The 23,202-nt window shown below is 38.8% G+C and overlaps 3 protein-coding genes and 1 non-coding gene across 9 annotated transcripts; 1 reads left to right on the top strand and 3 right to left on the bottom strand.

Annotated features, from left to right (window-relative positions):
• Positions 1 to 2,112: 2,112 nt before the first annotated feature.
• On the bottom strand, positions 2,113 to 3,410 carry LOC117621985 (transcription initiation factor IIB-like). The gene is made up of 2 exons (XM_034352501.1): positions 2,564 to 3,410; positions 2,113 to 2,249 (listed from the first exon to the last, which is right to left on the bottom strand). The coding sequence occupies exons 1-2, from the start codon at positions 3,408 to 3,410 to the stop codon at positions 2,116 to 2,118; spliced, it is 981 nt and encodes a 326-aa protein (XP_034208392.1). The 3' UTR covers positions 2,113 to 2,115.
• A 1,257-nt stretch (positions 3,411 to 4,667) lies between these two features.
• On the bottom strand, positions 4,668 to 13,171 carry LOC117620707. Of its 6 annotated transcripts, none has more exons than XM_034350870.1 (10): positions 12,902 to 13,171; positions 11,619 to 11,988; positions 9,575 to 11,407; positions 9,010 to 9,496; positions 8,675 to 8,774; positions 6,957 to 8,539; positions 6,612 to 6,660; positions 6,256 to 6,503; positions 6,002 to 6,109; positions 4,668 to 5,589 (listed from the first exon to the last, which is right to left on the bottom strand). In XM_034350870.1, the coding sequence occupies exons 2-10, from the start codon at positions 11,794 to 11,796 to the stop codon at positions 5,358 to 5,360; spliced, it is 4,818 nt and encodes a 1,605-aa protein (XP_034206761.1). In that variant the 5' UTR covers positions 11,797 to 11,988; positions 12,902 to 13,171; the 3' UTR covers positions 4,668 to 5,357. The 6 variants fall into 6 exon arrangements, with proteins under 6 accessions (XP_034206761.1, XP_034206762.1, XP_034206757.1 ...); XM_034350871.1 differs by having other exon boundaries at positions 8,675 to 8,771; XM_034350866.1 differs by having other exon boundaries at positions 6,957 to 8,774; positions 12,828 to 13,171.
• Positions 13,172 to 14,739: 1,568 nt separating this feature from the next.
• On the top strand, positions 14,740 to 14,812 carry TRNAA-UGC. The gene has a single exon. It is a non-coding gene; the product is annotated as a tRNA-Ala (tRNA).
• Positions 14,813 to 14,992: 180 nt separating this feature from the next.
• On the bottom strand, positions 14,993 to 22,417 carry LOC117623257. Its single transcript, XM_034354168.1, has 15 exons — positions 22,066 to 22,417; positions 21,606 to 21,757; positions 21,391 to 21,451; positions 19,726 to 21,223; positions 19,591 to 19,622; positions 18,998 to 19,130; positions 18,535 to 18,632; positions 18,172 to 18,216; positions 17,895 to 18,000; positions 17,638 to 17,764; positions 16,738 to 16,853; positions 16,307 to 16,383; positions 15,855 to 15,989; positions 15,560 to 15,628; positions 14,993 to 15,464 (listed from the first exon to the last, which is right to left on the bottom strand). Exons 2-15 carry the CDS (start codon positions 21,749 to 21,751, stop codon positions 15,192 to 15,194), a joined length of 2,916 nt encoding a protein of 971 aa, XP_034210059.1. The 5' UTR covers positions 21,752 to 21,757; positions 22,066 to 22,417; the 3' UTR covers positions 14,993 to 15,191.
• Between the last annotated feature and the right edge of the window lie 785 nt (positions 22,418 to 23,202).

The raw sequence follows: 23,202 nt of genomic DNA, 5'->3' as shown, positions 1-23,202 counted from the left end.
TTCCCAGGTTGCCAATAGAATTGTCAAAATACATTCTTTCAATTGATAAATCTATAACCACTAACTTAATTTCATTGAACCAAAACTTGTATTCATTATGATGGCTTATTCACTATTTGTTTGCCTTTGCTTTGGATATAGCCTTCGGAACATCAATCAATCATATATCCTGTTTGTGAGGTAAAATACTTCTAGGCCAAGCTGGACCAGAGCACGTGTTAGTGATCGAGTTAGGCCAGACCATGGTGTTAGTGGTCGAGTTGGGCCAGAGCATGGTGTAAGTGGTCAAGCTGGGCTAGACCACAGTGTTAGTAGTTGGGCTGGGCTCGAGCCTAGTCGCCATATATTTTTCCACCCTGACTCGTGTGGGCATATGGGCCCATTGGTCCATGAGCTTGGGCTCGGTGCGCATGAGACTAACATCAACTTGGTTTAAGTGGTGTTCACTCAAAGGACTTCTAGTCCTAAAAGAGGTTGGGATGTTTCAAGATCACCATGAAGCCTATCTAAATGGAGTCATAGTCCGAGGAGGGTTAGTTTGTTATGGAGTCCTAGTTCAAGGAGAGCTGATTCGCTCTGGAGTTCCACTTCAAATAAAAAGATTAGGTCGTCTGGGATGATATAAAAGGTTTAGATCATCCTTTTTGAAAGGTAAGCAATTCTAAGCACTAGAACTTATTGTGCAATTTTACTCACAAACACTCTACTGACTTATGCATCGGAGGATCCTTGGGCGACACCAGACTAGTGTCACCCACTGAAGCTATCTTGTTTTACAGGTTCTGGAGGACGACTTGGTTGGTTACGCTGACCTAGTCCAAAAGAATTCCCCTACCTCAATCTCGAAGAGGTCATCTTCTGTTGAACCAATTTTAGGCATCAACATATCCATTTACTATGATGAAATGCTTAAAGTTGAAAATAATTATTATTGATGCCCAAAATTGGTTCAACAAAAAATGACCTCTTCGAGATGGAGGTCAGCAATCCTTTTAAACCAACTTGGCATGACCAAGCAAGCCATCCCCTGGAACGAGTTCTAGTGCTTAGGGATTTCACTTGCAAATAGAAGTTAAGTAAGAACATGCAATCAAGCGACACAAGAGATTTAGTGGTTCATTCATAATCGGGCTACGTCCATGGCGTGTTGGGGTATCTTTACTATTGAATGAAGAAGTACAAAAAGGTACAAAGTGTTTAATTCTCACAACCCATATCCTAATTACTTCCATAACACGCATAATTATGATGAACAAGATCAAATATCGATATAGTAGGGTTGAGTTATCATCGGAGGAACCAAGAGAAAAGCCTTTAGGAACCCCTCTCAAGTTTGAAAGTTGCCTTTATATAATAGCTTGGAGATAATCAAATCTTTGTAGAAGTAGGCTTCCTAATTAGTCTCAAAGTAGAAGACCATCTCTGAATAGAATTCCAATCCATATAAAGCTCGGCCATAGAATAATTTTACCCAAACAGAAGTCCCCAGACAAGAGTCTTGTTTGGGGAGTTGCATAAAAATTGTTGATAACGCTGAGCTGAATATCAATCACTTCAAAGTTGTAGATTGAGTTGAATTCTGATGTAGACAAATATCTAATGTAGACGAATTTCTGATGTAGGATGTTGTGTACAACATTATGTCGATAAACATGATTCACTCACTAGATTGGACCTTTCGTCCCATGAGCTTGACAACTGCAAGGTTGGACCTTTCGTCCAACTGATCTCAAACGATTGTAGTTGGACCTTTCGTTCACTTGACCATTGTAGAATTTCATTGTAGAATAATTTGTAGAAATAAAGTGTTTATAATAATGATGGAGACGTGCGTCATGATAAATAACATAAAGTGAAACTCTGGTCTTTTGTACAAATTTAATATGCATAAAGCATCCACAGAACTTATTTGGAAAATGTTTAATATCTCAATTTTTTTTCTTCCATATTTTCCTTCCCAGTAATAATGAATTGATGGGAGAAAGTAAACAAGTAAAAAAATCAGATTATGTTAGTTCTAGAGGATTAGGCGAGTAATATCTGTACATAAGGATTCTGTCGTCGGACTAACCAAGTAGCCTACCCTCAATGTTCTATTGATCGGCTCTAACACCTTCAAGGGAGGCAAAGTATCTTGAGGTCCTCCAACTTGACAAACCAGTTGGGTATTATCCTTGAAACATAGGGATATAGATCTTTGTATGCCTTCTTAGTTGTCGCTACCGCGACATCAGCTGCTTGTGAGACATCTGCAATATCCACACACAGCTGTGTTAAAATCCATGCATACAAATATCAAAATTGCAAATTAAAATGTTGCAATATGATCAATAAGCCCTCTTAATGCTTCAAGATTACCAGATTAAAAACATGACACGACATTAATTTGGAACTAATAAATTAACTGGATTTAAATTAATTATATATATGCTTATTAATTAAGAGATTACAGAAATCATTGAAACCAAATTAAACAAAATATGCATGAAAATTAACCAAATTGTCAAAAATTAAACAGAATATGTATGAAAATTGGAGAGATTAATTAGTTTGAGTTATGTACCATGAAGAGTTAAATCTCGAGTTGACTTGTCATTGGAGAGCTGCGCTATCATGTACATAACCGCTGCCAAAACAGACTTAGGGCTTCTCCTTACATCAACCTCTTTCGACTTGTTGAGAGTCTCCAACACAGCCTTCATATCTTGATTAGCCATACCAATCATGGAGCAGCACCGCCGCGAAAGATCCCCAACATTTGTAGTCTTCGAATCAACCTCTAGTATTTTCTTCAAGAGCTCTTTCATTCTGTTGATTTCTTTTCTTGTGGCACCGTTGGCAACCATCGCGATTTCCTTTAAGGTTCGGGGAAGACCCTTTTCTTGGCAAGCAAGAAAGAGGCAGGCAGCCATTATAGCATCACAGTTTCTTCCCCTACAAAACTTGCGATCGTCGGCCTTCTTGTACAGCTCTTTGGCATGGTCTCGTATCGCCGTAACTAGGGCTAGCCGGTCGGCCATCATACCAAGGGTCTCAAAAGCAATGTGGAGAGACTTGTCTGGGTTTCGGAGAGTCTTGTGGAGCCGAGGAAGAACACAAGAAGCAGCCTTCTTGTTGTCGTTGGAGATGTTAACGGTAAGAACACCACTGTCCAGTAAAGGATCGGAGCGAGCGCCGACGCGTGACGGATCGTTGTTAGAGTCTTGATCATCAAAGTTTCGCCACTCGGCGGTGAAATCCACAGCGTGATCTTCAAGAATCAGGCCGCATTGGGTGCAGATTGTGTCACCGGACCGGTGGTCGAGCACAACGTCTGTGTATGTCTTGCAGTCTGAACAGAACCCATTATCGTTGCAAAAGCCCTTATCCCAATCCTCCTTTCGCTTAGTCTTTTGCATGGCCTTTTGCATGGTTGAGAGAGGGAGAGAGAGAGTGGTTATAGCTTTTGTTGAAGTCTTGTGTGAGATTTGTGTATATTGTGTTGTGCTTCTAATGGCTTTTCTTGAAGTCTTGTTTGAGATTTGTTTGTATTGTGGTTCTAATGGGTTGAATGGAAGGTTTTATAGCGTGGGATGTGAAAAGTAATCCTAGTCTCGCAGGGTTTTATTTTTTCCTACAAAAGAAGGAATTCCTAGCCAAGCTAGGAACACAGAATTCCTATGTGAAAAAAGGAAAACTAATTTCGAGTAACTTTTATTTTTATTTATTGGACCAACAAAGCCTTTTTATCTAACAATAAAAATATTGGTCAAGGACCAAGGACCGCATAAATATATAGTACACCGCCAAAAGGAATTATCCCAACATTCCTAAGAAATATTTGGTGGATCCATGGTGATTCGGGTCCTACATTCCAGTTGGCAAAAAGTCCTAAACCCACGTGGAGATTTGTGGAGATGATGGTAAAATTACAGGGAAGTGCTTGCCTTTTCGGAAAACAAAAACACCAAATCGATGTTGTTGTCAGCAGTCAACAGTGATCTCCCCTGTACCGTACAAAGCACCTAAGCCCACCAAATCCAAGCTTCCTCATAACATGCATGCCGAACCAAAACCAACCCCACAGGTTTTATCATCATTTTATGAAAAACAAAACAAACAAAAAATTTAAATAAATAAAAAATCTTTGGTGGGTCGTTTTTCTCCTGGTTTAGGATTTTCTCAGTTTTCAATTTTCACATCACTTTCCAATCATGAATGGATCAGATTCTGATGCAGACAGGGTGGACACCAGGTTAGTTAAGTTAGTTAATACTATAAGGGAGGAGGAGGATCACAAACTGTCTGACGTGTCAGTGGCTGCTGCTTTCAGTCAATTTTCCAATGGAAGACAAACAAGCAAGTACTTAGAATCCAATCCAACACCATTCCATTCCATACCTTTTTGTTTAGTTTTTGTCCTCTGTACTATAATTAATAAAAAGCCTTTCCTTGTCTTGTCTTGTCTTTTACTCCATCTTAAGATGCGCATATGCAACGCTTTATGACATTTGAGGGACACAGAATCAAATCAATATCTTGAAACTGAAACCTTGTACTTTTCAAACCAAACAACAGAAAAAGTTGTCATGGAATTGGAAGCTTCGGGCAACCTTTTCAGAGAGATTTTGTGCTCCCCAATAGAAATTGTAATCCAAGTCAAGGTATCATCAACATGGGAAGACACGTGACCAATGAAAAGATATTATCATTAAGGGGCAAGGGGGCACAGTCAGAAACTTTTAAAAACTCTCCCATATTTGTGGTGGAGTCTCCAGAGTAAAATAAAAGCATCTGTTGGAATATAAAATTACAACCAAACTGTACCTTTTTCCAGAATATTATTCAATTTGACTAACTAATTTGCTTTGCCCCTCAAACATCCCAACTCTCCAGTTCAGCCAGCACAGCTTTTATGCAGCAAAAGACCTGTAAACAGACAAAAAGGGAAAAAAGTGGAGGGGGAGAAAGAGATGAGGAAATACTACAGTGCTCTTAGCCACCAGATATTCCTGTATAAATTAGGTATGCTAAATTAAACTAATTTATGCAACAACTTAGGCAACTAGAGACACGTGCACACCAACGGTCCTCCTGCTACTTCAGGTACTACCTATTCTCCTTGGAACTTCATCAAAATATACAAAAGAACAATATGTACTTTCCCAAAAATGACAACAATAGGTGTTGGTTCAAAAATGAACGAGCAGCCTTCGTTACTTGGGTTCGACCACTTCCTGCATTCCATCTTCCTTCTTCAATGCCAGCATATATGTCAGTAAAAAGTGATCATAGACCGGTGCATGAGCGGGATAAGGAATGCAAATATAGATGAAAAGAGAAGAGGATTCTGTTGGGGAGAGGATCAATCATGATAATCACAGTGAAAGACACTGTACCCCCTCTGGTAGAATCCTCGGCAGTGGCTGTCCAGTGACATATCGCTGGGGACATGGTCTTAGTGCAGTTGGTACTGTACCAGATGAAGAAGAGATTGCAGACATATCTGCTCGGGGGACATGGAACCTGGCAAACCGGTTGATGACTGAAAATCTTTCCAACTCCTGACATTCCAGCCTTAAATCTAAAATTGATGCCGTCCTGTCTAACCTGCAACATTAAAAGATATCATGATATAAGAGAAATTTAACTATACGGCTCAATGCATAGCTACATATACTAAAGGTATCGATTCTGAAAAATTATCAAGGCAGAATTTTAAAGGTTATCCAATTCTCACACTATGTAGTTCTGAATCGAAAAACACAGAATATTTATTTTACCCTTGGGAATATAGTTTTTTTCTTTTTCTTTTTTGGTCCGGAACCTTGGGAATAGATAGGTGATTATATTGGGCAAAAATATATGAGTACCCCAGTAAACTTCTAGCAGAGGTTTAGTCCAACTGCTTAAAGTTGGTTCCAAGAAACATTTTTCTGCCATTTATCCCTCGAAAGACTCTATGACAGTGTAGTTACCAGAAATGTCAAAAGGATTTCAGGAAGGGAAAACTTTGCCATACCTCAGTAAGTCATTTTCCAGCTTTTTCGATCTATTTGTGAAGTCTCCAACAGCTTTTGAAAAGTACTGGTCATCAATACTCTCAGAAAACTTAAGCCTTTCCAGAATCCTACAAATCATTTACACAGAAATTACTTCGTAGAAGGCCAAATCCTCGAGTGCATACAATTTCAACTACAAGTATTTTTTGTAAACTTCAAATCAGATTACAAGTCCTCTCTCAATTTTTCAAAAAACCATGAAGATGACACTTACATATTACCGTCGTTTGGTGGCATATGAGCACTGTTTCTTTTGCTGCAGGTCAGGCTGCATGCATCCCCTAATGATAATTTAGCAACAAAATATATCACACTATCATAGTACAGAGCAGCATCTGCTGAGAGAATGGATGCGGGTGCAGGGCCAAGCAAATGCTGCAGAAGCTGTGTTGTGAAAATAAGCCTTCTCTTAGATCGAAGGATTTGATGCCCATCTTCAAACATTTCAAACTCATCCCCAACCTGCCATTAAAAATGAACGATATTATAAACACTTGGATCCAAGTATCTGGATGAAATTTTAAAGTAGAAATGAATTACATTGTATGATCTATTTAACTAAAAGCTCACTTTCTCAATCAGCCGATTGGATGCCAGTGCCCAGTCTTGCTCTGACATACTGCAAAAACAAGTGCACTCCAAAAGTTAACAAACATGAGCAGAAAACGACCCAAGGAGAGTGTATGCTGGGTGTATGTACGAGAACAGAGAAATTTAAGAAGAAATTAGGCTAAAATAAGATAACATTTTTTTCTTGCATTCAAGCGACAGATGCGAAAAGGGTCAGCTGTGCATTTCAGTGGGTTAAAAAGATCAGTCTTTGAGAAGAAAGATAAGAATATCTAATCAGAAGTAACTCATCTTCTACACACCAAGATTGACATAAAAGCAAAGAAATGGGCAATAACAAAATACCTGATATCTTGAACTCTTTTGGACCCTTGTGTCACTTTGTGCCATGGTAGAAGTTCATATGTTGCAATTTTGCGTTTCTTTGGTCTAACACTAACTGTATTTCCATCAATGGCATCTGAAGGCAACACAGAAGGAGCGAATGGTTCACTTCCCACTAAATTGGCAGCTGTACTTGGCCAGACTCTGCTGCTTTGACTAGCATCAGAAGCATCTATCTGTTCCACGGGAGAATGTATGTTTAGACTCTGCGAAGGCTTCACAAGAGAGAACTGCCCTGCAGCAGTCCGTGCAAGCCTTGCATCATACATTGGTGGCATCTGCCCATTTCTGAAAGTCCCATACTGCTTAAACCAGTTGGGTGCCATGCGTAAATTACCCCAAGAAGTTTCTGCATGATTAGATAACACAGTATTACCAGTAGATTGACTCTGGGAATCACTTTCACCAAATGCAACCATGCCTTGGGCTTGGAAAACAGATGGTGAAGAAGTTTTTACACTTGGATCTTCTCTTGCATCAGTCAAGAAACTTGGTGCTTTGGAATTTCCATGTGGTGATGACTTTAGAGCTGATGCAGAACTCAGTTCATCATCCTTGTTATGACCATAAGTTGACTGCTGCCCTGCCACAGCAGTTACCTGTTGTTCATCCAGAACCCTCTCACTTGGATCAGTCTCTACATTCATTATTGCCTGCACTTGGCGCAGCGGGGAGTAATTTTGATGAAAGGCATGTGAAGATTTTAAAGCTTGCCCAAAAAATCCAAGATTTCTTGCAGAGGGATTCAACAATGAGTCAGAGGCCAAAGCTCTTGGATCAGAGACATTCCTTACCCCTGTCTGTGATGCATCAAGCATTCCAGATGACATTGGCTTCTGGGCCCTCTCTTTCCCTTGTTGCTCTTCTGAAGAAATGAAGCCTTGTGAATTCATAGAAGAGGCACCAAATTCTGATGACCTATATCCACCTTCTTGAGTATTTAGACTATTTAGCTCTGAAGCCAACGGAGTAGTATCCATGCTATCATGATTTATCAAAGAAACCTTTTGAGTTTCCATACCAGAAAGATGTTGCTGACTTGGGTTATTTGTCCATAAACCCTGTGGCCTCACGGAAGCTCCACCCCGTGCAGGCATGCCTGACATATAAGGAGACTGAGATACTGGCACAGCTTCAAGAACAGGGAATTGTTGAGCACCAGGGTTGATAAAAATCTGCTGAGAAGTACCTTGAGATAGAACACGGTTGGAAGGTGAATGTCTACTGGCAGTACCAGGTAATATTGCCTGTGTAGATGGACCTGCTCCAGGCACACTAAACAGATGTTGTGTTTGAAGCTGATTCCTTGGAAATGTAGGACTGGATGTAATTTCTGCAATAGAGCTCCCATGCATATAAGATGAGGAGATGCTTGATTGTCCCGCAATACTAAATTTATCATCCCAACGGGCTCTTGGTGATGATTCATGTGACTGGGGCAAAGATTGAGAGGATGACGGAGTAGGTAACCAGCTCTGGCTTTTCTCTCCTAAATCAGAATCCATTTGCATTTGATTTGGATTACTTTCTGGTTGTAGCATACCCTGAGAGGAGAAGAGAGTGTTTGAATTGGACTGCCGCTGAGATGGAGGAGCCAATTTCAAAGCAAAACCTTGAGAAGCAGAAGACTGATTGTACATATGAGCAACAGATGCTCCATGAGTTTTTGCCTCAGTTACCTCAGATAATGGATTAAATCCAGAAGGCCCAAATTGTGCTATAGAGCTATTTTCCTTCGACTGGTCAACCTTGCTAAGAAGATGAAACATATTTTGACTGCTGAGGTTAGCCATCAAAAGATTCCACGAGAACATACAAAATAGAAGAGAAGAGTGAATTTCTCATAAAAATAGTTTGGAACGCAGATAATAGTAAAATGTGTTGAACAATATGAGCATAAGGTAAATAATTATGATGGCAGAAGAGAGAATGTGAAATGCTCATTAGTATGCAGAAGAAATATAAGGCATGAATCAAAAACTTCCAATCCATCATTATCTCCTAAGCAAACTACCTTGTTCGTGCAGTGACATGCATGCCACTAGGATCCCCCGATCTGCAGACGGTAGTAGATGTATCAGCTCGCTTACTGTCATAAGTGTTGTCGCCTTGGTAGCAATTTTGCTGTTGCTCATATGTTTCGCCCTCCCTCCCATAAGAGTTCCCAATAACATGAGAGCTATTACTCAGTGGATGCTGTTTTTCTCTGATGCCCTCATTCTCCTCTTTGTTGCTAAATATGATACGTTTCATGTAATCAAGCTTATTATTATCTTGGACTTGGTGACTGGTTTCCTGATGGACCTTAGTTATGTGTGAATTTTGCAAGGAATGAAAGTCAAATACATGTGAATTTTCTCTGTTCCTCAGAGTATCCTCTGAGCCAGATTGTATTTGCTCCAATTGTCCAGTTGATCTGGAAAATGAATTTACCCTGCAATCACCGTCCCTCTTCCACAGAGAACCATCAGAGTTCCTCTTGTACATGGCTTCACTCTCACCTGTCCAAAAATCACCCACAATGTCATGGGAGGTGAAAATAGCAGCATTTCCACTAGAGGATCGAAAATGAATCATACCTTCTGGTTTACCACTTGGTTGGCCAGCAATACCATAGGAGTCTATTCTCTGCTGACGTGGATCACATTCTGAGTGCTCATTTATTTGACTGGCCCATGTGTTGTCCAAACGCAAATGTGGTTGAACCTGTTGACTTCTCTCCACAGATAGCTTTTGTTGAGGGTTGCGATCCAACCACTCACTCGTGTTTTTGGGAGACTTCTGAATGGATTCATGATATTCATCCTGGGGCTCTGTTGGGAATTGGATGCCTGGCTGTGGAAAGCCAGGAAAGCTAGAATTAACACTGGAATCGTTAAGCATGGGAAAAGGTTTTGAACTTAAGGAAGAGGCACTCTGCAGGTTGTTATCAGCCCAACTTCCATGTTGCTTCTCACTGTCCAAGATGTTTGAAGACTGATTACCAGTTGACAAGTCTGTATTCTGAAAAGTCAATCCACTCCACTCCTCCTGTGGCCCGGTATCACTACTGGAAGCTTCTGCTACAGCAGACTGCATAAGTGCACTCCAGCTTCCACTTTGGAGAGAAGGAAATGCATCTGAATATCCTGTCTGTTCAAACGCATTTCCAAAGCCTCCAGCACCAATATCACTGCGCTTTACCGTAGAAGCATCCCAAAAATTATCTTCTGTGTTAAACAAAATCTTCTCTTCCATTGGATCTAGGGGAACCAAACCCTGTGAAGGGCCATGCTGCATTGTTTTTTTCTGAAAGGTTCCAAGCCAACCAGCTGGATCTTGCTTTCCACTGATTTCCTGCAGTGATGTATTTGCTTGCAACGTATTCCCTTGCTGGAGGTTGCCCAATGTAGATCCACAATTCAAACCCTGATTAGTAACTTGTCCAAGCACATTCTTTCCCTGAAATCCTTGTTTGGAAATGAATGCCCCTTGAGGCGAGCAACCCTGCTCCGGAGAAGCAGTAGTGCAATGATCACCTACAAAGGGGTTAGTGAAGCCTGATGACTGCATAACAGGCTTCTGTGTTTGATCGCTAGCCTTAGCCAACAAATTTTCAGAATCATGAGACATCGCCTGAAGATGGGAATACTGATTCAAAGTCCCTCTTCCACTAGCCACAGGAGTACCATATAAAGAGACATCGAACTGCTGAGGAGCTGGACCCATTGAACTCAAAGTCTGACCTTGCTCTTGAGAAAAAATGACTCTATTAGATACATTTTGCCCAGCAGGAGATCCACCTCGCTGCACCCAGTTCATAAACATTTGTGATGTATCATTAACAGGTGTTCCATTGATGAGAGGTGAAAACTGAACCCCAGCAGCCTGCTTATTCATTGCTGAGAGCTGATTTACGGAATTCTGTTGCCTTGTATCACCAAATTGTTGCAGTTGCTGCTGCCTCTGAAGTTCTTGCAGGTTTTTAAACATCACGTGCTGCTGCAACAACTGCATGTCAGTGTACCCAGACTGCTGCATTGAGTGAAGTTGTGGAATGCCTTGCTGTTGACCCCTCACAAGTTGCTGCTGCTTTCCAACAAAGTTAAACTCAGTGGAAGCTTCAGTAATTTCAGACCTTTCTGAATTGGTTGTCAGGGTGGGGCTATCACCAGCCCCTGATGCATTTTCTTGCTCTGATTGAAGGATAGATAAGCCTCTCGAAGTTAAATTATGTGGAGAAAAAACTGTGCTCTCACCCAAAAACTCAAGTTGATTCTGCCTTTCTCCGAAATCCTGTCGTCCAAGCATAAAGCCATTCGTCTTCAGATGCAGGTCTGTAGTTTGAATATTGGACAATCCAGGTCTCTGAGCCAATTGTGTATAATTTTTATCAAAAGTCAAGGATTGATTGCCACGTCCTCTCACAGAATCTGCAAATACCACAACAGATACATTAAATCAAAAACACGAAATGGGTATTTCACGTTATCATGAAGCAACTGTCTTCAGGAAATACAGAATCTAATTTTCCAAGACTTGTCCACTATTTGAGAAACAGAATGCAAACTCCCATGCAGTCATGAAAATCAAAACAGATAAATTATAAAGCAATCAAGAAGACCATAGAAAGTGAAGCCATACCTAATTGTTGCACATTACTCTTCAGATTGAAACTTAGAGGTTCACTGATCTCTCTTTGTTTTTCATGCCACTGATTGTAAAGCACAGGCCAATTACCATCCGCAACTTGAGATTGATGAGAATAGTTATCTAGCTCATATAATTTGTGGATCCTGCCTTCAATTTCGTTACCTGGCATTAAATTTCCAGGCACCAAATTTTCCCAGCTAATTGATTTTGTGGAAAATAGCTATGATCATTATGCATCAGACTGCCTCATCCCTACAATTCTGCTTAAAGGCATTCTCACATGCTTAATAAGTACATTTGAAAAGAGAGGTGTGCTCCAAAATGGCATGAAATATCCACAGCAGCATCTCTTAAAATTATCCTGCATAAGAAAGTTTCAGTGAACAAATGAGACTAGAAGTACTGGCAGGCAATTTCAACAAAAGAACCATATATCAGTAAGGCTAGTAAACTGTCCAAAATTAAAAGCCATGGAAACCAAAAGGATAAATTTACATTAGAATTCAAACTCAAGTGGGTTCATTTATGGAGAACCACTACATCGGTCTGCTAATTGGAACCCGCGACAATAAGGTTTCAAATTCCATGCAAGTGTCAAACAACTAGTTGTATGTGTCTTATTCAATTAATTGTAATTTGAAGGGGAGAGAGAGAGAGAGAGAGAGAGAGAGAGAGAGAGAGAGAGAGAGCTTTAGGGGCTTGGATGGCAGCTTTTAGATTCAAGCTTTCTTGAATATTTGTATAATAAATAAATAAAAAAGATTCAAACTTCTCTATATTCTGGTGTCTTGAAAAGGAGCTACACAAGCAAATATCCGTTGTTGGATTTTGCAGCACCGAATTTATGAATCTCACGAGACTTCAAGAGCTAATATCCACCATAACCAAAATTGCAAAGTTATCATAAACTTAAGCTAATGTGAGCTCTGGAGTTTCGAAAAACATTTCAAAGACTAAACCGAAAGCACTAAAAAAAAAATTAATCAAGCCATAGACAGCCAAATTAAAGCAAAAGCAAAACTCAAATTTTACACTTAAAAACCCTAAAAAAACCAACCATATCTCTACCAAACAAGCACTGAAACCTCAATTCTCCCCAAAACCCAAAAGAATCACCAGAATTGAGCATTTCCGAGCTAATTTGACAAAAATTAGAAACAGAAAACCTCAATAGTTCCAACTCTAATGGCTCATTCTTACACCAGAAGGAAGCTAGAGCAACACAAGGAGGTGTTAGCGAGGCGAGCAAGAAAAAGGTGGAGTTGGGAGCTCACACTGTGATCCAAGCCAAGAGAATTAGGGTTCTTCAAGAGCGTGGACACTACGGCGTCGTTCTTCTCTTGTAGCTCAATTCACAGTTGCTTAAGCTCCAAAACGACGACGCAAATGGCTCTCTTCTCTTTCACTATGCCTTTGCCTCTGAGCTCTCTCTCTCTCTCTCTCTCTCTCTCTCTAAGACCAGTTTGTTTCTGCGCAGAGAAGACTAGAAGAGTGAGAAACCGAAATTCATTTCTCGGACCAAAGCCGAAGATAAAGCGATCCAAACAAACACTGCTCAAAAAAAATGTTTTCCAACCAACTCACAGAGAGTCTCAGAGGAAAACGCCGCCTCAGGCTCGGAACCAGAACCTCAGCCTCGGGTACCCGAACCTAAGGCACGGAGTCAGAGGTACTAATGTACTTTGCAGGAGTTGGTATGCTCTTTGCTGATGGCCGTTCGATGAAGATATTTGGATGATCAACGGTTGAGATGGCAGGGAGACGTACGCTCTATTAAGTGTGCGTCTTTGCTTGTAGCTTGCGAGGAAAAAGTAGACGGGATATTCCGATACCACGCGCTTTCGTACACGCGTGGGGTGGTGCACTTTATTTTTCAAGCCCACCTTTGGAGCTTTTTGGTTTTTGAGAGTTTTGGAAATATGCTTAACCTTTTTTTTAATTTATTTTGCGTTTATTTTCCCGCCGCCAGTTTAAGCAATGAATTAGGGATAAGTGAGTGTGTTTTTAACTTTTATTAAGGCAGGAAAGACTGGTCACTTCCCAATTCTCTAGGGTTGTAATATGTTTGGGCCAAGCCCACTTATCCTACCTATTTTTCAAGGCCCAATAGTGAATCATCATTCTTTTTGTTCATAGGATGTTTCTATCAAATTTTTCCGTAATGCAAATTCGCAGTGGATGCGAGGCGTTTATAGTCATTAGATTGACATATTCATTATTTTCTATTATAATATGAATTAATCACAATTTATTAGATTGTGTTCTTATTAAATGAGAATTTACGTTGCAAACATTATGCTTAAACTAAAACATAAATTGAGTTATATGTTTGGTTTGAATTAACAGGTAAGATTGATACTAGTGTCCCAGGTTTGTGTCGTATGTCTTCAGTCTTGAATCTTGTGTCTAAAGTCAAAGGGGTTGGAATAATTTGATTATGTATTCCACCTTTTTGGTAGGATACGTCATCCTACAAAAATGTACATAATGAAATTACGGTGAAATTATCTTTTATCTTATTCACATTCATTTTTTTACACCAAACATGACTTTGGATTAAGCTAATCCAATCATACTACTTATTCTAACCACCAAACTAAAAGCAATCTAAGTACTAACCATGTGTTTAAAGATAGTAAGGAGTGGTAGGGGTGGGTGATGGATGGAGGTCGGGCTTTGCGTTTAGTTTCCTAAGTTATTTCACTTATTCAGAGTACACGTATCATCTCCAAATTAAAAAAAACAAATAATCTAATTTAAGCTAAACAAATTTCTCAAGTTATTTTTTGTGGTTGGCTCTTTTTTCTCCATTGTTTATTGTGAAATTTATGTCATGCAGGGGAACATTACATCACAGAATATTAATAGGAAATAAATATAATGCAATTAATGTATATATAAAGGTGAGGGAGACCACTAACAGCTGCTTGCAGATTTTGCATTGACTTTGGGTCTTTGGGATGAGACTTTGACTGATGGGGAAATTGGGAAAAGTAAGTGATTAGTGATGTATAAATTATTCGGTAGAGAAAGAGCACATCCTTTTGGTTTTGGAAGAAACTTTGACTTTCCGATTGGATAAATAGTCTACTTTGAAAAAGATTACCAAGACGGGGATGTAGCTCAAATGGTAGAGCGCTCGCTTTGCATGCGAGAGGTACAGGGTTCGATCCCCTGCATCTCCACCGACATCAACTTTTTGCTTTTTAAATTAAGTTTTGCTGCTTTTGCAAAAAGCCCAAAAGAGAGAAGACCACACATTCAAAAATACCCAAACAAAACACAAAGGACATGTTTGCTTTTAAATTAAGTTTTTGCTGCTTTTGCAAAGAGCCCAAATCAGCTACCAAAACAAAAGGGACATGTTTGCATGAATGAACTGATTTACACACCATCTCTTCTGGCATGCTTCTTTATTTACAACGAAAAAAATGCTATAAAACAGTTCTTTTACATTCCCATTGCACTTATTCCTCGTGCCAGAAAAATTAAAAAAAGAAAAAAGAAAATTACAATGGTAAATTTCAAGGTGTTAACATAATACAAGTATCAATTTGAGTCAAACTATTGTCGTAGCCACAATTTATAATCTGACCCTTTATCAACAAAAGTCTGCCAGCTCCCCTCCAAATGGTTTTCCTTTGAGGGGTTCCAATCAAAATGGCCAAGCTTCATTACTAGTGTATCACCTATCTGTGCAACATAACCTTCATTATTTGCATGGTATATCTTTACAGCGCTCCGGCAATGGATTCCGGCCCTTCTCCGAGCCTCAATTAGCTCAGTGAGGATGTCATGAAGACCAAAGTCATATAAATGGTCATAGAAAATGACAGGCTGCAGTAGAGATAAGAAAATAAAGATTGCAAAGTTAAATAGCAGCTGTTCATAAAATAATTCATAGTGGCAATCAGGTGATTGAGAGAACTCACAGTTCCAGGATGAGTCAAAATGTATGCATATCCCTGTGTAAGCTTATCTCGTGGGAATGGCCAGTGACCCTGAAATTAAAAGAAAGTTAGAAAGTTTATAAATCATGTCTTAACTTAGATAAAAGCTGTTTAACAAAAATTCAACTGATGGAATCTAGCAGCTAAAGCCTGACTGTCTAGGCTCAATATAAGGTTTCAAAAATCAGTAACCAGTTCCTTGTGCCTCAGTAGTGGTATTTGCGTTCAGTGCTTGTGTGTAAATGCAAGAGAGAGAGAGAGAGAGAGAGAGAGAGACCTGTGTTGATCCAGTGTCATGGTTCTCCAAAAATGTGACAGCACGTGAGGGCCACCATCCCAAAACTCCAGTTGGTTTACCCTGAGGATCTATTAACCTCCAATATTGGTTATGAAGAGCAGAGTGGAGTATTCCCTGCAAAAATGCAATACTAAGTATGTATTGGGCTAAATGTGCAGCCACTTAACATGAGTTTCACCATTAGGTAAATTATCAGGATATATTTTTCGCTTTTATTTATTGGAAAAAAGGATGTCAAGGTTTGGCAAGTAAACCCTATCCATTGTCAGGCTGTCTTTCACTTTTTCCATGTTGTCTGAGTGACATTGTTCTGGTGCATTTCATGAATGATAAACTATTCATTTCGGGTCAGTTTTATTCTCTTAGACTTATCCTTTATGTAAGTGAGTCATACTAAAATTAGTATGTAGCAGATGCAGTATAGAAGGTACCTTTGTTGTGACATCAAATGCCGAGGAAGTACCACCTGTGGCATTGATCCAATTAACGATTCTTTGCCGGTGAGCATCTGGAAAAATAGACGGGTTCACATTTTCATATCCATGCTAAGCAAAATGGTAAACATTTCATTGTTTCTGGCAACGAAGGAGTTTTACTAGTTTAAAGAGGTGGAGGAGGAGGTAATGAAAGGATTAAAACAAAGCCATGGATTAACGCTATTGTGGCTATCTTCCCTGTTACTGTTCTAGGGGAATAAAAATGAATTATTCAGCAGATTTAGAATGGTTGCAGGTGTTTTCACCATTGACCAAAGATTAGTAACAAATGTCCCTAAAGATGGAACTATAGTTTGCTTTCATCCGCCTAATCATACAACAAGAAACAGAATTACAAATTTAATCTACAATCTACAAATTCTTACCTTGATTGTAACACAAATTTCCATTTTCATAAGCTAAACTGTCCCAATATTCTCCAATAGCAAATGCAGGAACCGAAGCTTCAATATATTCTTTTACATAGGTACCGGAGAAGCCTCTGCGAACAACATAAAAGAGGTTTAATTGCCCACCATGGACTACAAGAGAAAAAAAGAGTCTGAACGTGTAAGAGCATTCACAAATTTTCAGACATCTGAACTTTGGATGAAATTAATGTACAAACATTAGCTTCACAGTTGAATTCGCCTAAACATCAAATTGACATGTGCCTATAGTATTACATGGCATGTTCACCCATAATAGTCAATATTTAAACTTAAAGTTAGGGATTACAACGGTTTAGTGCTCATAACGCTCTTTGGCTCTTTTAGCTATTCTTCTTTTCCTTTGGTTCAAGAATTAAGTTGACTTTTTTCTCTCCAAAAATTCAAGTAAAAATCACAATGAAGTTAGAATATACTGCATTTTAAAGCATTTTCAAATTCTGGGACAATCTGCTGATACAGTAGCTACATCATGGCAGCATATAAAATTTCGTGTGATACCGGAAAAGTTGGAATTGTTACAAAGAATGCATATAAGGGTGTCTGTTCATTACTAAATACCTACCACTAGAGCTCATGAATGACTATTGTATAAACAAACCAACTACTACCTAAGTCACAAGAGTGCACTAAGCTCCACACAATCGCACACAATCTGCATTCTTTTCTTCAGGCTTATATACAAAATATCCTACTTGGAATTTGAATACACACAGAACAGAAGAACAAATTTGGCCAACAAAAGATAAAGAAAGATATGTTAGAGACTGAGAAATAAGAAAATGCTTTGGGCCTTTGGCCCCTGTTCCACTCAAAGAAAAATAAAAACACCTTCACCTTACGAAGTCAAGGCGCCATCCATCAAAACCAATATCGTTTCGAAGCCAGTTTAACCACTCCTTTATATCATTTCTTACGAAGTCCTTTGAATGATCAATATTGGGTGCTGCATGAAATATATCCCCTACACACAGCATGAACAGCAGATAAGTTTGAGGGTAAGCTCCCTTCCAAAAATGGTAAAAATGATACTAGATTTTCTTCCTTTAATTCATCAAAGTTTGGGGGGAAAACAGAAAAATAAATTAAAATACCACTTGAAGGATTTCCACAGCCCTGAAAATTTGGATCATCACAAACAATTGCTTCAGGCCCCCAAGCAAGCTTCCCACCAAAAATGTTCCAAATGCCATTTGGACTCTGAAATCAGCAAGGATGAGATTCATCAAGAGGAATGACAACAGCAAATATGACCAACCAAGTTTGCAACATGAAAATAGCTCCCAACAAAAAGGTGTTTCAGGAGAATTATCATAAACAAACTACCATGAAGTTTCACAAACAATCAATGAAATAGGATCAATAGTTTACCTGTTTTTGAGCACATCTATGATTTAAGACAACATCTCCCAAGGCCTGTTCACAGGAAACACATATTACTAATCCAACAAAGAAAATTCACATATGATAATCAAACAAAAAAGAAAAGGAGCAGATATCCCTATAACATATGCACATCATTATTCAGAATTGGACCCTACTATCTGACTTTCCAAATATGAATTACTTTTTTTGGAGCCTATGACCAACGAAAGGCATTTCTCAACAATTTTCACTTTCCTTGAAATAGAGAACAAACGAATAATACAGGAAAATTATCATCAACCAAAAACCTTTAAATGATTTAAGAATTGACTAAGATTAAACCAGTCATATTAAAGATCACATACATACCAGAAGACCTTGAGAATGCATTTCCTCAATGCAGTGTTTAAGTTCTTCCACAGAACCATATGATGAGTTCAAATTGTAAAGGTCAGAAGGCATATAACCTGCATACCATATCATATTGGGTCACAAATGCTATACAAAATTATTGCAGAGGCCCAAACTTAATCAAATCATGTTTTAATGCTACTTAATATACTGAATATACTTGATATTTTCAGAGATAAACATACATACAAATGCAGGTTTCATACAAATACTTTGAAGAACACAACAGAAGAAAAAGAATTCAGCACAGGTGATTGTTAGGAGTGCAAGATTGTTAATAACAACTAAACAATATGACTACCACCAACCAAAATGATTATTTGCATCACAGGAATGTCTCAAAAGATATTAATCTTGTTATATCTGACCATTATGATAAGAAAGATAAGGATAAATCAAAATGGACATGGAGGAGATGAACCTTGAGGAGCAACAGATTCTGTTGGTGGTGGGAACCACACTGATGTTACCCCAATTTTAGATAAATCAGCAGCTTTAGGAGCTAAATCCAGGTACCACTGCTTTCTCCAGCTCTCCCAATTGAAGCCTTGAAACTTCAAAGGCAATAGTATAAGAGTCACTAGTGGTAACAATCCATGAATTGCATCTTCGTATCGTGTAAAATAATCAAAGATAACCTCTAGTTGATCACAGTTGAGTGAGAGAGAAAGAGAGAGGAGGGGGGTGGGGTATGGGGAGAGGGAGAATAGGCATATTTTGATGACATTAAATCTGAACATCTAACTTGAGAAACAACAAATTTTAGCCGTAAGGGGCTATCTTCACTCAAAATAATGAGTATGTGGCAGGAGCAAAATCATCAGTTGGAAGGAACAGCCTCTTGAAAACCTCCAGAAACTGAAAAAATATACGTGGAGAAATTGGGGACACACATTTTGTAATGATACTTCTGCACACCAGAACCGAAGTTCAAAGATAGTCTTGCATAACAAATCTTTACTACTTCTAGGATGACATATTGATATTTCAAATAATGGGTATCAACATACATACCACAATCTCGCGCCCTGTTCCAGTTCCTGACTCTGCATTGAAGTCAATGCACAATTTCAAGTCAGATAACGCTCTGTTTCTGACACCTGCTTTCTCAGTAGCATGAAGCAATTTTGAGAATACAAGAAAACTAACCTAAGTTTGTTTGTTCTGGTGTCTTCTGCCATTGTATGGTCTTCCCTTGAAGAGCATGCTCTAGGGCTTTCCGTTTCTTCTCTATTGTTTCCTTCTCAATCACATGCTCAATAAGTGTATCACCCTCCTTTGGCTTTTCCTGAGCTATAGACCATACTTCATTAGGCTTGGGCAAGTCCAAAGATCTGAACTTTGAGCTCAACGCTTCAGCTACATCAATCTTTCTTGGTGGAAACCTGGGACGGATAGTACGAATTTTCCTCGCCATCCATTGAGGTATCTCTCTGCGAGGGCCATCACTTAAAAGTTTCCATTTCTGTGAATCATCATCTGTCAAAAGGTCGATTCGTCCACCGTTAACAACATAAATGGAATCTTCATCCCCTTCACCTAGTGGTCTTTCCTTACATAATATTGATTCTGCCATTTCTGCTCTCTGTCTCCACATCTTTGTAGTAGCTTCAGATGCCTTCAATGATCTCTGCAGTGCTTCGCATCTTCTCAAGTAGGCATCATCTTTGGAATGCGCCATTTCTTTGGCAGCTCCAATAGCATCCCTAATGCTTTGCAACTCAGCCTTAAAAGCCTTTGAAGAAGCCTTCTTTCTTTCTGATGAATCTTTCTTCATTTTCTCTATCAAAGACATAATTTCCTCCTCTTTCTGGAGAGTGTTTTTCTTGCTTGACTCCTGAAATTCAAGCAGTGCTTTCTCAGCATCCTTAGCTCGGAGCTCAAACGCATTTGCATGTGCATGGGCCTTTTCCAACTCCAACTTCAACCTATCAACGTCACTTCTTGTAAGCAGTAACTGAGATTCTAAATCATTTACGACACCCTGTAACATAATATTTTTTGACTGGATGGAAGCAAGCTCATCCAGTGGATTCATACCTTCAGTAAATTCTGATACTGCTTTTGTTGCATGCTCGCCAGCTTTTTCTGCCACATCCAGTGCCTTCTCTATGGCATATTTTGATTGTTCCACAATTGACAATATACTCCCTTCAGTCACATCCCTAATTTGCTTTTCTATCTCATAAGCTGCTTCAGCAGCTGCAGTTTCTGCAGCTGAAACCCTTAACTGAGCATCTTCTAGAATGTGAGATGTGGCCTGCTGAAAAGCAATTTCTGCTAACTTTTCTACTTGCACTGCAAGTTCAACAGCATCATTTTTTGCAAGGACTAACTTAGATTCCAAGCTGAACTTCTCTTCAACTGATTCCTGCAGCTTCTGATGGAACAAAGACTTGGCTGCCTCAACTTCTGCAATAGCCAGTTCCTTCTCATGCAATATGGTAGCAACATATTCCTGTTGTTTAGCTTCCGAACAGGCCAATTTTTCAAGCAATTGATCTCTCTCTTTCTCAATGGCTTCTTGTCTAGCTTGGGCCTCAGAAAGAGCTTTTCTAGCAGTCATTAATTCATCTTCTTCTATGTTCAACACTTCATTTCTTCCTGAAGTTTCAACCACATCTGCAAAAGTGTCACTGGAATCATCCTGCCATAGAAATCAAAAGACAAAAAGTCACATGCCTCCAATGCTTGGTACTCTCCGGTTACCCCATTAGCTTCATATAAAACTAAAAGTTAAAACTACTGATAAAAGCTGTGATTACTAGTATGCAGAGAAATATATCATCATTCCTTCAGCATGAAGAGATATACCATGCTTGAAAAAATTCTTGTTCTTGATTTACATAGCCAATGAGGTTTGCAGAAAAGGTTCCTGCAAGATTTCCATTTTGGTCATGATAAAAACTTAAACTTCAAATAACAGGCAATAGTTTCCACAACATATAAAAGAAAGTAGTACAAGGTTACCAAGCAAAGCACAAAAATAAAATAGAAATTCACAGGAGCAGTCGCCAGATATTACACACTTTTTTCTTTTCGAAGCAGTTCTAAAGATAGGAGGACGCCGCCCCAGGCATAAGTTCTTATCATACTTCCAATGTGCACCTGAATAAGCAGTGGGACAGTGGTGAATGATCCCAACAGCCATTTCAGGCAATGAAATGCTACCCATCTCTACCTGTAAGGAAATCAAAATTTGATTTGTAATAAGATATTAGGCAGGCACACAAAAATTTAAAACAAATAAAAGAGTTTCTTCAAACAAGACCCAAATTCTATATAATTCAAGTTTCACAATATCTCAATGAACATAACATCAACAATTCAAGCAATGTTACCCAGAAAACCAAATTCATCAAACAACATAGTATTTACAAGCATACATGCATGTACAAATAAATGATCCATTTCTCTTTGAGATTCCTAATAAATCATATATATTATATTTAGATAGGAAATGGTTACAAAAAAGTGTAGATATCTGACCTGATGCAAATGCTGAAGCTTAATCTGAAACAAGCTGAAGAGACCTCATGATTTGGCTTGTTCGTGAAAGAGAGAGAGAGGAAGAAAGAAAGAAAAGTGGGGAATTCTGTTGTGTGGATTTGGATGCGAGACAGAGCAGAGAAATAGGAGATGTTAAATGTAATGGCGCGGGGACTGAGGCTGGCATTTATATGCCGTGAAAGTGGCAATGCAAAACGGCTTTCACTCGAGCTTGGGATTGGGACTATAATATTATTTGACCGTAATTTTAATTGACTTAAATGCCCCTAATTATATGTACACAGTATGATAATATCTCCTTTTTTTATAAAAGGAAATTAAATAATATGAGAGTGAGAGTTGTTTAATTTTAAATTTGTTGGTCCCAAGCACTTGTTTTTTTAAAAAAGACAAAAACCTTATTGAAGCAGTACCCCTTGATGGGCAGTTCAGTCATTTTAACGGCTTAGTTTGAACTCACGGGTTGTCAGTGTCACACACACTCCGCAGAGGCCCACCTGTAAAAGGGCACTCACTTTTCCCAAAATCTGACTCTTTTGCAAACTCAGAGAAAGTGATGGATATGTCTGACTTAATGTTGCATACAAACTCAAGGAAAATCAAATGTAGACTTTTAGTCGATAATCTTTTGTTCATACTTCCAAGTTTCAACCACTGCCTGTATCTCATGGAAAATTAATAATTTTTTTTAATAACAGTGATTTGGGGAATGGAGGTTCGAACTTAAAAAGAGTAATTTGCAAGCCAGTCTTTTTTCACTGGGTAAATCTCGTTGGCAGAAAATTACATAAATTAATAAATAAAAGTTTAAGCGCTAAACTTAGTCCAGATCATCAAATAATACTTTGATTGCATGATTGTATCTTTAGATAAATTGAAAACTTTATAAAAGAAATCAGGGTTACCGTTTAGAAGTAGGTTTCCTACCATTCGAGAAAATCCTACTAGAATTTCCGTTCACAAGTATCAAGAATTCTCCTTTTTTTAAAATAGTATCAAAAATTTTGGCAAACAAATCAATAAATTTTTAGTAACACATCTTTGATGTGATATCTTACGTTACATATGTATGGCAGCAGGTTTGAAGACCTAACTAGGGTTTAACTTTATAGTCAT

This window comes from Prunus dulcis, chromosome 3 (genome assembly GCF_902201215.1).
Source record: "Prunus dulcis chromosome 3, ALMONDv2, whole genome shotgun sequence".
In the NCBI taxonomy this organism is placed as follows: Eukaryota; Viridiplantae; Streptophyta; class Magnoliopsida; order Rosales; family Rosaceae; genus Prunus; species Prunus dulcis.
Note: the sequence above shows the minus strand (reverse complement) of the source record. Positions and strands in the feature narration are given on the sequence as shown.